We start from the raw sequence: 15,564 nt of genomic DNA, 5'->3' as shown, positions 1-15,564 counted from the left end.
GTAATGGATGAGAGTGAAAATCATGTAAATACACGACAATCCCTGTTTAATGTGGAGCAGAATAAGGCCATTTCAGGCCTAACTTTAACAAAATAAAAATCGTTTTTGAGTGCATACCTTGGATTCAAATGTGGAATGCGCTTGACCAATCAGAGCGCTTAATGCAATTAGCATCGATAATCGCCTAATCAAATTGAATTTTTGTTCAATAGAAATCTTTCAAATGCAACTGTAGCTTTTTTTCCCCAAAACTTTGTCTTCAAAATAAGGGTGCGTCTTATACACCGGTGCATCTTATATTCCGAAAAATACGGTATTGTAAATTGAAGGTAATAAAATTCACAGTCCCCTCCAGTAATAAAATATGCAATAGTCAAAAAGAAAACACAATCACACTACATGCAGTTTGACATAAAAAATGTTAATTCTGACTTTGAATAACATTTCAATTAAAACAAACATTTTGTTAATTAAACTCTAACTTTGAACAAATTCTACTTTCATCTTAATTTGATATGACAATCCATTAAATGTATTCGTAACTCACATCTCAAATTCGGCAAGTTGAGGTGATTCTTTCATTAAATATCCTAGCTATTTATTAGCAGTTTTAGTTTTGTATAAAATCTTAATCTTTTACATTACTCACAGGAATAGTTAAGAAATTAAAGGAAAAAATATTATAATTTTTTTTTTGTTAAGACAACATTTTTCTTGCTGTTGTACATGGCTTTTCAAATGTTTAGAGATCAGTCTTTTTTTTTTAGAAATGTTATTTTTCAACAACTATATGGCACAACCTTCACTTAGTTGGAAATGGAATACAGTGAAACTCTCCATTAAACACTTTCACTAAAGAAAGTCAAATCTAGCATAGGTGTATTAAAGATGTTTTCTGTATCAACCATTCAATATGTTGATCACCTCTACATACACCTGAATGCTCAAAACCATTTCTTTACATTTACCTTTGAACAAGAAAATAATGACACTTTGCTGTTTTTAAACATCCTGATTACATATTATCAAAAAACACTTACTTCAAGTGTTTACCATAACTGACCCATATAGATAATAAATATTTAAGCTTCAATTACCACTATCCAAAATCACATACAAGATATGTTGTTGTGTCACTAGTAAACAAGGTTAGTAATTTATGCATTGTCCCTGATTACAAAAACAACAAATATTTAAATTCATCTCATGCACATATCACCTTACCTTATATATACAGAACTAGTAACAAACTGGCTAGAATTGTTAATTCAGCTGTGATCCAAGTTGTACATAAACCTTGCTCGTCATTAAAAAAGTCTTGTTCATCCCAAAGACAGAAGGATATCTTTGGTAATATCTGACATAATGTATAAAATTTACTGTGTTAATTGTAGCTTATCATACATTGAGAAATAGTACATTAAATAAAACTGATTATTATTGAACAAAAGATGTTAAAAAAAAAATATCTTTGATTCTACAATTGCCAGCCATATTCCTTTGACTGATTTATAGCATTGATTGAAACAATATAAAACCTTTTGATACCTCTTCCAACTTTCCCAGACAAGAGTTTCTAAGAGATTGGCACACTGCTCAAAATTTTGGACATTTCATGAAATGTGATGCAGGCCAACATTCTTTTCCATACACTTACAAGTGTTTATAACCTTCATAAAACATTTTCAGTGCACCATCTGTTGGCCCATTTTTCCATTTTATACATAAGTATAACTTCCTGAATATTTTTAACAACCCTTTGAAAATGGTGACTGGTGATCTTTGAAACATTGCTGAGTTTCGTAATTATCTTTTGCGGGTATATTTCTTTTTTTTATCATTTACTGAAATTAACATTTAGCATTCTTACTAAGTTTAAGTGATAGCTAAAGATAGTAATGATCAGCATTTAGTAAAATGTTTTCAAGTATTTTATAGATCTAGGTTTTTGTTATATGTACATGTTTTTCAAGTTTTTTATTGTGTAACAGATTTAATTCATAACTTATGTTGGCCTTTCTTTTGATTGTGATGTAACAAATTAGTTTCAATACAAAAAAAAAGTTATTTTATCATAGAATAATACAAGCCTTGAGAAATATGAGTTTTTATCATCATTCTTACTTTAACAGATTTAATAACTATAATAAATAATAAAGAAAAGGTTTCTAATCAGAATAAAAGTGCCTACAGGTTTTAAAATAAGAACAGTTTTCACTCTGTATTGGGATCAATTTAAAATATCTTTCATAAGTGGGTCTGATTCAAATCTGAAAAACATCGGTGTGAATGAGCCATAAGAAGACAAGTGTATGTTAGTAATTATGAAGTAGGTTTAAGCTCATGGTCATTACTGTGCACTGGCTCACAATGTTAGGAAGCATTTCATTCTCTCTTCTTTTTTTTTTAACTATTATGTATGTGATTTTTTTATGAGATGCATGCAAACAAAGCCATCATGTTTCTATAGACATACAATAGTGCATGATTCTTTCAAAATCAATAGCCTGTGGTCCAAAGTTTGCTGAACATATCTCACCACTTCTTAATTCTGAATCCCAAAACCATCAATGCCCCATTGTTCAGATAAAAATGTTAACAAATTGAAACATTCAGGGTTTTTAATTAGCATTTCTGTGAGGAATGTTTGTAGTGATTAGACCAAATGATCTGAGGAACTGCAAAACTGGCATGTGGAAAAAAAAAGAAACATTTTTCTATATTTAAAAATTTCTTATAACTTTTTTTTTTCATTTTGAGGATTTTGAAAACCATCAACTTAATACAATTTAGTCCTTTGGGCTTTGTTCCAAGTAGCTTTATTTTTTTCATACAGATGTTTTCCATCAGTAGGATAATTCTTGCTTTTACTTTTTAAACTAGCTGACATACATTGTATAGAATAAACATTTTTTTTTGTCTTAAAACCATAGCATAGATATGAAAAAAAACTTTTGTTTAAATGGTTAGTTAATATTTATTTATTTTTTTGGGAACAACTGTGTTTTTACAATACTTAACTAGTTTTGATATTTTACTACACTGTAAGTAGTATTAGTTAATCCAGGCGTTTTTTGTTTTTTTTTTGCATGTGTGTTTTTTTATCAGTATAAATCTGTAATCCAAATTAAGATTGTTCTTGTTTTTTAGGCCTTACTTCGACACTGGCAAGAGTTTGTAGTGAAGAGACCAGAGGTAGAAATACCCAGTCAAGTAGTCAGCTGTGTAGAATTGGTACTGAATGAAATGGGACATCTGAATGAACAGAAGAGGATGCCTGGATCAAATGATGTATGAAAAAAAGGATTAAGTTTCCTGATTGTTTGCTAATTTTATTATCTATTATACAAAAGAATGCTGAATTGTTTTCCTCTTATATAATTTTAATCCTTAAATTGTTCCAGTGAATTCGAAGGTCTATGGTTTGTATGCAACTGTCACATAATTGTATTGCACATTTTATAAAGCTGTGAGAGCGTTATAAAAATAATAACGAAATCCCACTATTTTATTAGAGTAGCCCAAGAGTTGGCAGTGAGGGCTATTGACTAGCTGCCTTCTCTCTAATCTATCAGTTCAAAATTAGGGACAGCTACCGCAGATAGCCTTTGCTTAGCTTTGCATGAATACCTGAAACAAGCAATATATTTTATTTTTATTCTTCATACACAAGGAATATTAAATGTAAGTCTGTTAGATTTTAAGTAATGTAAGTAAAATATTTAGAATTTTCCATATTTTATGTAATTGTATTTTTTATCTCTCAGTGATTATCACTTTTTACCAGGGAATTGGGTAAAAAGATTGTTTTGTACTTCATGGTAGACAGAATTGGTTGCACAAATCATAATTAAAAAATAAATTTGTTGTGGGAAATATGCCTTAATTCTCTATTATCAAAGAGGAAAATAAATGGTAATTACACACTCTGAAATATAGACTAACAAAGTTTTACCTTTATTAAATAAGCCAAGTTTGCTTGTATGGATAGTAAAATAATATCACAGTTTCAGAGTCTGAAAATGGCTCTAACTGATTTTATATAAGTTTGCTAAAAAAAAATGTTATGTAAATGGCTGTAGTAAATGATTATCACGAGAACTTTAATCATTTATGCAAATTATATGTCAGTTAAATTCTGCATCTCAGAAAAACTACAAAACTTGCATGCATTAAATCAACTTTGCCATATTTGTAAAAAGTACATCAACTGCAGAAAGTTTTATGAAAATGACATGATTGTTGGGAAAATAGATCGAACCATTCATTTTATAAAGTGCTGTAATAAGAATCAAATAAAATTTTAATATTCTTGTGGTAAAAGTTCAATTGGTGCTCCTTAATGACAAAAGTAAAACAGTTTTGGAGACTCACAAAGTTGTCAAACTGATGTCTAGGTATTTTCACAATAGCCTCTTGGTGTATTTTCCATTGCAGAAAGCTGTCATATCTAAAGCACACCACTGCACTTTGCATGTTTTCTATAATCCATCTAGTTTATGTAGACAGCAGTTTCTTGGCGTCTGTTTCAACAGTTTGACCACACAGAAATCCACAGGTCCTACATCAAGCTACTTGACCAGTTTTTTTTTATATGGAATAGCATGAATACTTGTTTCATTCTTTAACTGTTTGAGACACGAGACTATTGAATGAATGGTATGACTAAAACTCATAGCCTTGTTTCTATATAAAGGGTACAGAAAGTTGGTCTGATACTAAGTAGAGTTTACCTTGACCTTTGTATCCACTCTCCTGAACCTTAACTTGCCCCTGGCACAGTATCCAGCAATGATAGTGAATCCCTCTGAAAAAGTTTTGTGGCATACCATATGCCACCCTTGTGAATTTTTTCACCCACTAACCACTAGAAAATGGCACAAGATTTGTTATAGTTATTAAAGTACACATAAGTTTGTCAGGTATCACCATGTACTGCCATTTTTTATTTGCTAGGTTTCTACAGTTGGCTTCCTTTCACAGATATGTTGTGAAAACAACATATCTACATGAGATTTGTGTCACTTTTTCAGATGGATATTCTTTTTACTTTGAGTACTGTTGTCTGGGATGTATGAACAACTTTTACTAATGACCTTTGTGTTCATGGATTCTCACCTGTTACAATATCCCACACCTTGCTTATCATGGCTTGGATATGACTCGTTACAGATCTCTTTCTGGATGGCTCAGGTATCCCAAGTTGATCCATATTGCTATATTTTCCATTGCTATTCAGAGATATTCCAGTCTTGGAAATTCTAAATTCCCAATCTGAAAACATCTTTATGTATGAATGTTTTTCATTAGAAAAGACTGTTACATACAAGTGGCGATTTTTCTGTGGCATCACACTACATACAAAGTGCCAAACAATGTTAAATGTAGTTCTGATACATTTCATTCCACCATGACTACATCTGCTGTGGGTGTCACACTACTTGTTGATTTAGATATTGAAAATATTTTAATATAAATTACTCAATCTCTGTAATTTTATAATCATGAAATAAGTAAATTGAAATGGTAAGCAGCAGTGAGAATTTTTTCAGATGTAACAGTTAAGTTCTTTTGTTTCAGTGAAGATGTGCAGAATTCAAATTCTGGATATCTATAGTAGGATTTCAGTATGATATGCTCTTTGTGAAGTCTAAAAATATAAACATGTAATTTCTACGAAATATGAAAAGCAAGATAAGGATCAGCTGGTGCTATTTTCAGAAATAATGTGTTTTATGAAACTCATGTCACACTTTTTGATTAAATGCCAAACAACTATAAAAAACATTATCACATTGATACAGTTAACATTTTTTCCGATATTTGCAGCTAGTCCAGAAAAGTTTGAATCATTATATGTCAAGGAGTTTAAAAAATTATGCAAAGAAAGAAAGAAACTAACTTTAAAGAAAATGTTGTGTATTCAGAAAATAAAAATGTTGTTTAAGGTATCATCCTGTAACTTGCTATGTAGAGATGAATAAAACATTTACTTAATGTAAATGTGGAAAATATTTACTAAAAGTCAAATACATTTATATCTAAACATTATACCAGGTGGTTTATGCTTATTATACTTAAACTTATGCAACATGCAAAGAAGTGAAAATCTATTGTGTGTTTTGATCTGGACACACAAATATTAATTATGTAAACTCCAAAGACTAATCTTGACCTATAGCATAGCACGGACTGAAGTATTATGACACACACTTCACTCAGGTATTACTTCAGATGATTGAATACATATATAATGTTTGATAAACTGATTAGAAGCTATTTTTGCTTAAAATTAAAAAAGCACAAGGAAAGCATATTCTATAAAATGGTCAAAACAAGATTCTGGTTCCTTGCAATGTAGGCCCTTTTCAGAATGTGATTTTGTTATAAAACTGGAAAAATGATCTTACCTAATTAAAATATAAATTTTTGCATTAACATGCTTATTTTATAGTTATTGAATTGTGATAATATACTTTTTAATTTCTCTTGTCATAAAGTCGTTGACAACTTTCTGGAAATTCAACTTTCTTGCAACCTTTCTTTCAGTGGAGAGAGTAGCCAGCTTTGTGAGTGTTGTTCTCAGATAGAATTTGATTAATTTCAACTTTTCAAAACTCTTCTCAGCTGCTGCACAGTAACAAGAGCTGTTATTAACGCCCTGACAGCAATGTATACATTAGGATATACTGTGCTAAATCACAAGTAAATATATAACACAATGTCCCAGCAACATCAAATTTCTGTGGAAGAATTGTAGCTAGACTTTGACTAAATCAATTATGTCAACATCTGACCTGGCTATACTGATGCTGGAAAGTGCTACAACTAAATCAAAATATGATTTTACTAGTTTATTGTGTTCAAAATTTTGATTATTTTAATGTCACACTGGAATCCTAAAATTGACATATAATCATGCAAACAACTCAAATTTCTCTTACATTTTTTTTAAAGCACAGTCCACTACAATGTAATGTAAGTCAAGTTTAAACCATTTTAGTGCAGCAGTGATTGGTTTATACTAAAAATTGTAACTATATAGGCACTTCATTCATCTTACTAGAGTTTCCAGTAATTCTGGAACAACTGATGATTTATTTGCCAGTTCTTTAACACTTAAAAACTATTTCTTCTATAATGAAGAAGTACTTAATGTATATTGGCTAAATTACTGGTAATATCAGTTCCCATTATTGAGCGCTCTATTTGTTTGGGAGCTAGATTTATTTGAACAAGCACATCATATCAGACCACTGAAGAAATTAGAGATCTGTATTATCTAGCTTCAGAAAAAGTTGCACTATATATATATATTGTTGTTTCCTTTGATTTAATTAATGTTGCTAGTATCCCTTTCATTTGGTATCTTACTGCTTTTACACTTTCAATTTTTCATTCCCTTTAAGTTTATCTTCAAAGTCTGGAGACAAAGCTTATCATTATTATGAAATGTATCTGGAAAGCCTGAGACAGAGTTTATTATTACAAGATTGAAAGAGCTGTCAGTGGTTTGATTTAATTGTGATACATAAGTTTTATAGCATAACTTTTGTCAGTATGATATTAAATTTTGAAAGTTGTATTATATATGCTGCTTTGACTTACATTGATTTCTGTTTCTCATCATTTTATTTTTCTTGTAGGACTTTTATCTATGTGTTACTTATGTTTCAAGACCTTAAAGGTATTGAATTTCATAACAATTTTTCTTCAATTTGTGTAGAAAAAGTATGTTTATTTTAGATTGGAATGGTTGCCTGGCACATGACTCTTTACACTCCTGAATGTCGTACAGGTCGTCAAGTCATCTTGATCTGTAATGACATAACCCATGTTATTGGAAGCTTTGGGCCAAAAGAAGATGTTCTTTTCTTGGTGCGCTCTTTTCAGTTATTTAATAAATAATTAGTACCTTATTCTTAGTATTTAATTTTACTTAATATTTCTATTTGTGTAATTAAATGTCTATAATATGTTTCAGCTGGTGATTTAATAATATAAAACAATTCTGTTTTCCATACCAATGAATCACTGGGAATACTGATATTATTTCGTATGATGCTTTCCGAGTTTCATGTTGATTTTGGAAAATGAATCTATATGTAACAAAATAAGCAAATTATCAGAACGTCACAAAATTTTGGAGCATAACTCCTTTTTACTTCCTGAAATTAGTTTTGATCTTTGTTTTTTCCATTGTAAAAACAGTAAACTAAAAGTGCAACTAATATAGTCAGTAAAATTTTTTGAATATTAGATAATACATAGTTTTGATATCTTTTTTGTCTTAATTGCATCGCTAAGAGATACTTAATAAAAATTACAAGTAACATACTATTTTCACTATCATTCACAGAGGGCCTCTGAGAAGGCACGAACACTTGGAATTCCCCGTTTGTACATATCAGCCAATAGTGGTGCTCGTATTGGTTTAGCTAATGAAGTGAAACAACTGTTTCGTGTTGCTTGGATAGATCCTTCAGTGCCAGATAAGGTACGTTTTATTCATCTTCAACTCTTCAGTAGACGAAGATTTACCATGCATGGGGTTTATAGTTCTGATGCAAGGATATACCTCCAAATTATAAGTATATTTAGTTTTTATTTCATATTCATTAGATATTTGACATTTAATATTGGCATCTTCAACTGCTTGTGTATCTTTGACACTCCAAAATGTGGAATAAAGTTTTATTTGTGAATTTTACATCTTTAATTTTTTTTTATTATTAAACACTGATGAATTTTCTTCATGTGTATTCCAAGAACATTTCATTCTTGGAAAAGAAAAGTGTTTCATGAGATTTTTAATTTATAAAAATTAGTATTAGACATATTACAACCCTGAAAAATCTTGTAAAAACGAACTTTATATACTTTTAAATTTCCTTATTGGAAGACAAATCTTAACCCTTGTTAACTTATTTTTGTCATAGGGTTTTAAGTATCTTTACCTCACTCCTGATGACTACAAGAAAATTAGTTCTCAGAACTCTGTCGTTGCAGAGATGATTGAAGACGAAAATGAATCTCGTTATATGGTTAAAGCTGTTATTGGTCAGTCTTTAATAATTTAATTGAAACTCAAAAGTCAAATGATATTTGTATTTAGAAAAAATACCGTATTTATGTTTATATCTAATATTCGGCTCATATAATGTTTTTGAATACACTAAGTTATTTTTAGTGTTTTTATCTAATGATTGAATAAATATATATGGATATGGGCATATATATATATATATATATATATATATATATATATACACTTAAAGTGTGTATGTAGAACATTTTGCCCAGTTTTTGAAGAGATTGATATTTTACATCATATAATGCTGTTTCCTATTCATAGATTTATATTAAGATAGTGTATGGACTGATATTGCACCTGATGAAATACACTACTAGAGTGTGTGTTTCATTATTTCCCTCTTACATCAGCATTAAGAAACCAGAGTTACAATATTTCTGATTCCACATTGATTAAAAAAATATGTATAAGTAAAATTGTTCTTTGTTTAGATTAGTTACCATGACTTGAACACTCACTTGTACTGTTTGTTTGTTTTTCTAATTACTTATGTCTCAAAGATTTGATTGTATTAAAAAAACTAATACAAATATTAGGTTTTATTTTATTATGAGCTATGTGTAATTGTTCATTTTGTGGGAATTATTTAAAAAGCAGTCAGTTATCCTTGAGAACGTATATCTGCTTCAACTACCTATGGGTCTGAGGTTGGATGATATTTTACTTTTGATAATGTCATTATCCTTTCAACTACGTGGAAGCTAATACATTTCGATATATCAGTTTAATTTTCATCAGGTACAGCTCTTCTTGAACGTAAAATTGTATTTGAAAATGGTTAAAAGCAGATAAAAACTACCACAGAACGTCCATAAAAAACTGCTGTGTGTGTTTGCTACATTATAATAAGTTATATCGAATTTTTTAAAAAATTAAGAAATTCTGTGTGATCATCTTTTTTTGATGTTTATTTTTTGTATTGAATTTGTTTATATTGTTTAAAATTTGCATCTTTTCTGGATCACCAAGGTAAGGAAGATGGTCTAGGAGTAGAAAATCTCAAGTTTGCTGGTGCTATAGCTGGAGAGTCATCCCAAGCTTATAATGAGATTGTTACTATAAGTATGGTAAGCTTTTTGATTTGTTGTATGATGAAACATTTTTTTACCATCACTTCATATAAAATATTTTTTATTTAATCTACTTTTGATCATTGTGACAAGTGTATTTTCCCCTCCCACTGATTCATTGATCTTATTATTCTAAACTCATTTACATTATATTAAAATAAAGTGGAATAAATTATGGGTTGTCATTGATAGAAATATTTTCTAAGTATATTTCCTGATATTGCAAACACTAACCTTGCCTTTTAACACAACTCAGTGGTCAGCTTCTTGATGTCAGTTTGATTACACAACTATAAATGTATTGATAAGTAGTTTAAATTTGTTTGACTGACCATAGATTAATCCTTTTTTATATTTTTGTTCAGTTTACTGAAAGTTTTATTTTATATGTATTTTTTTTTAAAGCTATTGAAATTCAAAAGTTTTATAAGTTATTTTTGACTTGGAACTATATTACTTTGTATTAGGCACAAAAACATACTAAGAGAAGGCCTGTAAGAAATGTTTATTTTCCGAAATGGTACTATCTCTTTTCACACAAAGCTATCTTGATCTTGATTTGCCCTCTAAGCATTGCTAAAATTTAAAACAATGCACCCTTCATTTCTGCATCATTGCAGCATGTGCTGATCATGTGATTACCCTTCACCAATCATACTGCGCCACCTATACTAGCACAGGTAGCTCCCTCTACCATTTCAGCACAATCCTCACGTGTGTTTACTTTGTTCTTCATTCTCCTTTTCCTCAAGAATATGTTTGTGAGGCAGTTTTTCATCAGGCTGAGGACAATTTCAACTCTATTTTTTTGGCCCCAGCTTTTTTAGGCCAGTCACATAATGCTGACAGTTAGGAGAGTTTGCCAACCATGCCTTTCCTACAACTTATTGATCAGATATGTCAAATTTTACATGTTTCACCATTAGCCCTTGATTCTGCTCCTTCTTTGTTGGGTTACAATTCTCATCGTGATTATTATTTTTTCCTCCTTCACCCAACATTCTTGTTCATGCTAAACATTTTGCTGATCAATTGCAGTCGGGTGTGGGTATATCCTGTCCCTCTTGGCTGTTGGACCAGTATTCTTTCACTTACCAACATGCCTCGATTCCATATTTAAATTCACAACATTTGGATCCTCTCGTTTCCTTTTGGAGCTCAAATCCTGACACTTTTATTCATTTTAATAGGTCCCAGTTTTCTAGGGTTTGTCTTACTTTGACCACCCTCTTACGTGTTATTTCCTCATTACAATTGTTATCCCAAGCCTTCTCCTAGTCTCCTGATCAATTCCCGACAAAACTCAGGACCCTTTTGTCAGCTTTACCACTGTCTCTCACCACCTGGATCTTATGTTGTTGGGATTTGCTGGAGCATTATGCATTACTTGCAGGGGTGCATCTCCCCCTTTCTTCTTTGAGGGTTCTTTGTCAATCCAAAATGGTCTTTGGGGATTGTCCTGAGTCTTTGGAGTCCAAGGTCAATGTGGCAAGGCTACATTCCTCCTTGTCCTTCCTGGCCTCTTGTTTGTCTCGTCCTACTGTTGCTACCTAATCTTCACCTGTCAGGGTTCCCCATGCCCCTTTTCCCTCTCCACATCCCTTACCATACTCCTGGCATTCCTTTCCTTACGCTCATTCTGCCTGTTCGCGATCCTATAGGGATCAGCATTATCAGTGATGGAATGTATTTTCAAAGGCAGGTGGGGGCCAGGTTACAATTGTTTTCAGCCATCTGGGAACTCTTCATGACAGTACCGTGGGTTCTGGTCCCCTCCCCCCTATCTTCTATCCTGGTTTCCTTTCCTCCTCCTTCTCAGGATTGTGTCTCGTCCAGTTATCTAGCAGAGTTGGTTTGAGATCTTTACAAAGGAGCTATTGAATGAGTGGTGCCAATTCTTCCAGGATTGTACTCCCATCTGTTTGTTGTCTCCAAAAAGACAGGAGATTGGAGACCCATCATTGATCTATCCTGGCTTAATACCTTTCTAGAAACACCCTGATTCACCATGGAGCCCTACCTCTCCCTTTGTTGGTTTTTTTCCCCAGGTCTTTGGATGACCAAATTCAACGTGACAGATGCTTATTTTCATATTCCCATTGCTCCGGAGTCACGTAGTTATCTTCAGTTCATCCACGTGGGGCAGTGTCTTTCAGTTCCAAGCACTGCCATTTGGTCTTGCTTCAGCTTCTTATGTGGTCTGTCATGTTGTTCGTTCTTTTGTACGTCATCTTCACTTGTTGGGTCTTCACACTCATCCTTACATGGACGACTGGCTACTGCTCGCCTCTTTTCAGGCCCAGTCTGTCACTCACATCTGCTCCCTTTTTTGTGAGTCTGCTCAGGGGTTTTTCATCAAGTCTTTTCTAAGTCATTTTGGGGTTCTCTTCAATTCCCATCTCCCAGCCTTCAGCTCCAGGATAGGTAGCGGGTGGTCGCTCAAGGACTATCTTCTCCTTCTCTTACTACTCGAGAGGTTCTATCTCTTTTGGGGATGTGGGCCTGCCTGGAAGCTCTCATTCTCTTCGATTGAGTGCACGTGTTCCCTTTAGTAAACACTTCTTGACCAGTGAAACTTCTCCCATGATCCCTATCACCCTTCCCCCAGGAATCAGGGCTGACCTTGTTTGTTAGCTCGACAGAGTTTTTACCACAGTGGGGGTTGTTCTTACCTGCCTCATTTCGACTTTCATCTGTTCAACAATGCTTCATTGTTGGATTGGGGGCTTCCCTCGACTGTCGGGAGATTTTGTGTCAGTGGTCCATTGAGGAAACTACTTTCCATATTAACCTCCTGGAACTTTTGGCTCTCAATTATTTCCTCCCATTCTTGTGGAGACAGGTAGTTATGATTCATTCTGACAGTTCTACTGTCGTCAGCTATAACACTAACCAAGTCCTGGTCTCTGTGTTTTTAAACACTCGACCTCACGTACTGGGCCCACAACTACAACATAACAATCTTGGTGTGTCGTGTTCCTGTAATTATGAATTTGGCTGTGGACTGCCTGTCCTGTCCCAACCAAGTCCTTCCTATGGAGTGGTTCCTCCATCTTCAGGTTTTTCAGTGGGTGTGTTCTCACCTAGAAACACCACATATAGATGCATTTGCCACTCACTGGAATGCCAAACTTCCTTCCTTTTGGTCTCCTGTACCACATATCTCAGCTCTGAGGGTGGATGTGTTCAGTCAGGATTGGAGAGGCCTTCATCTGTATGCTTACCCTCCAATCAGACTCATCTCCAGATTAGTTCCCTTATCCAGACCACTCCTTGTATTCTGCCAATTGCTCTGTATTAGTCAGCTCAGATGTGGTTCCCTCTGCTCTGGCCCTTACTGGAGCAACAGCCCCTGTCCTTACCTCTGTCCCAGTCACTCCTCTAACAATCTCAATCGGACATGTTTCATCCCAACATCACCAAACTCCATCATCACACGTGGCTTATGTTCTGTCCATTGCCTCTGCTCGGGGACTCTTTGCTTACCCATACCATTCGACCTTCATCTTTGTCTATGTATCAGAGATGTTTGTCTACCTTCAGACAGTGGTCCATTCACCATGGCTTCCATTCTTCCCATCCTTCTGTTCCTCATATGTCCCAGTTTTTTACCTGGTTATTTGATTAGGGTTTGTCTGTGTCCACTGTTTCTAATTATTGGGCTGCCCTGTCCAACACCTTCCATTTCTACCGTTTTCGTGAATCCTTCTCCTCCCTTCTTTTTCCGTTACTTTTGTCTTGTTTGTCCACCCCATCCCTTTGTGCTTCCAGATGGGGATCTCAATGTGATTCTTCATGCTCTGGCTTGTTCTCCATTTGTACCCATTGCTATGTGTTTTTTGTACCATCTTTCTCTTTAGACCTACATGTATTTCCTTCTTCTCTTAGCTAGTGGTCGTTGTCATTCTGATATTTTTGCTATTAATACTTCCCACACCCTTTACCATTCTTCTTGTGTTCTACTATATCCCGATCATTCCTTCCTTCCTAAAATATCTGGTGCTCCTGAAGATTATTTTGCCTTCTCTCCTATTTCCTTGCCTTCCATTTTCCATTTATACTCCCGTTCAGATCTGGATCATCATCTTTGTCCAGTTCATTCCCTGCACTGTTATAAGTCTCGTACTGACTCCTTTCATGGTTCCCATTCTTGCCTTGTTATTTTGTGGAATCCCTCTGTTTCCCATGATCTTTCTCCTACACCCTTACTGGCTGGGTTCAGCAACTCATACGTCTAGCTTATTCTGACTTGTTGGTGGAAGGTCATCAGCTGTTTATTGTTTCTTCGCACCAAATATGGCATTTAACTATGTCCTTAGCTGCTCGGAACCACTATCCTTTGGAGGAGATTATTCAAGCCGATATGTGGACAACTCTCAATACTTTTATCACACATTATTTGCATGATCTAGCTGTGTCTTCCTCAGTCAGGATATCATCTTCCGCCTGTGACAATTTTCCACATGTCTGTTTGCCTTTGACTGGGGTAAGTTGACATATTATATCCATTTTCTTTTTCTTTTGCAGTTGCTTTACATTGTATTTCAGGATCCCACCTATTGGCAGGTGTTGCCTGGTCAGGTATGCTGGATTTTTTATCGTAGCACTAACTCTGCATCTTTTTCTAACGTTCACTGTGGAGATGGAGCATTTCTGTAAGACTCCCTGTGTATCTATATCTATATATCACTTATTTTCTTATCAATATATATATACTGTAAACCATCACTCATGGACTTCATGAGTAAAGCAGATAGTGATTTTTGCCCATCCCTGCTGACCCGTGATTCTTACAATCAGGGTCTTTCTGCTTTTCAAAATAGAAAAACACAGATGCACATTGCACTATCTCCTGTGTGTTGTTCCTCTGGACCCCCCAACGAGTACTCCCCCCTTCTATTGGAGCAAGAGGTCTTTGCCACTTCCGTTTCCCAGTCGCTGGAGTGGTGGACCATGGAGGTTTCCTCACGAGTGGGATTTGTACTGTAATTAGAACTTCCTAGTCATATGTGCCCATGCTGTGAGAAGAGGGCTATCATTGTTATGCTTTATATTATGCACTATCATAATATTCTCAATCCAAGGCACTTATCCCATATTTTTGTTTGTCTGGGTTTACTGCAGTTGTTGGTAATGACACACACTATTAACCTTTTCCAGACGGGTCATGGGTGAAAGGCCATGTCATCATGTTTGTTGACTCACATTCAAAATTTTATTGAACTACTATTTCAGGAATTTATGTCAGTAACTTTGGTATCAAAATGTAGAATGCAATGGTATATTGAATGCAGCACTAGTTCAAATTAGATGTTTGTGATGTCAAAATACTAAGTTTATAGTTTCGTACGAATTAGGAACTCAGATTACTGATATTGACTAGCTAAAATATAAAATAAG

The 15,564-nt window shown here is 33.9% G+C and overlaps 1 protein-coding gene across 4 annotated transcripts in view; it reads left to right on the top strand.

Annotated features, from left to right (window-relative positions):
• The window catches only part of LOC106467551 (acetyl-CoA carboxylase), a 156,452-nt gene that overhangs the window by 120,176 nt on the left and 20,712 nt on the right, over positions 1–15,564 (top strand). For all 4 annotated transcript variants that reach the window (XM_022395748.1, XM_013927912.2, XM_022395750.1 and 1 more), the window contains 5 exons: positions 3,151–3,291; positions 7,747–7,878; positions 8,360–8,497; positions 8,940–9,060; positions 10,064–10,161. In XM_022395748.1, coding sequence (XP_022251456.1) covers positions 3,151–3,291; positions 7,747–7,878; positions 8,360–8,497; positions 8,940–9,060; positions 10,064–10,161 — 630 coding nt within the window. The remainder of the gene's footprint in view (positions 1–3,150; positions 3,292–7,746; positions 7,879–8,359; positions 8,498–8,939; positions 9,061–10,063; positions 10,162–15,564) is intronic.

This window comes from Limulus polyphemus, unplaced genomic scaffold (genome assembly GCF_000517525.1).
Source record: "Limulus polyphemus unplaced genomic scaffold, Limulus_polyphemus-2.1.2 Scaffold2657, whole genome shotgun sequence".
NCBI lineage: Eukaryota > Metazoa > Arthropoda > Merostomata > Xiphosura > Limulidae > Limulus > Limulus polyphemus.
This window is presented reverse-complemented; position numbering and strand designations above follow the sequence as displayed.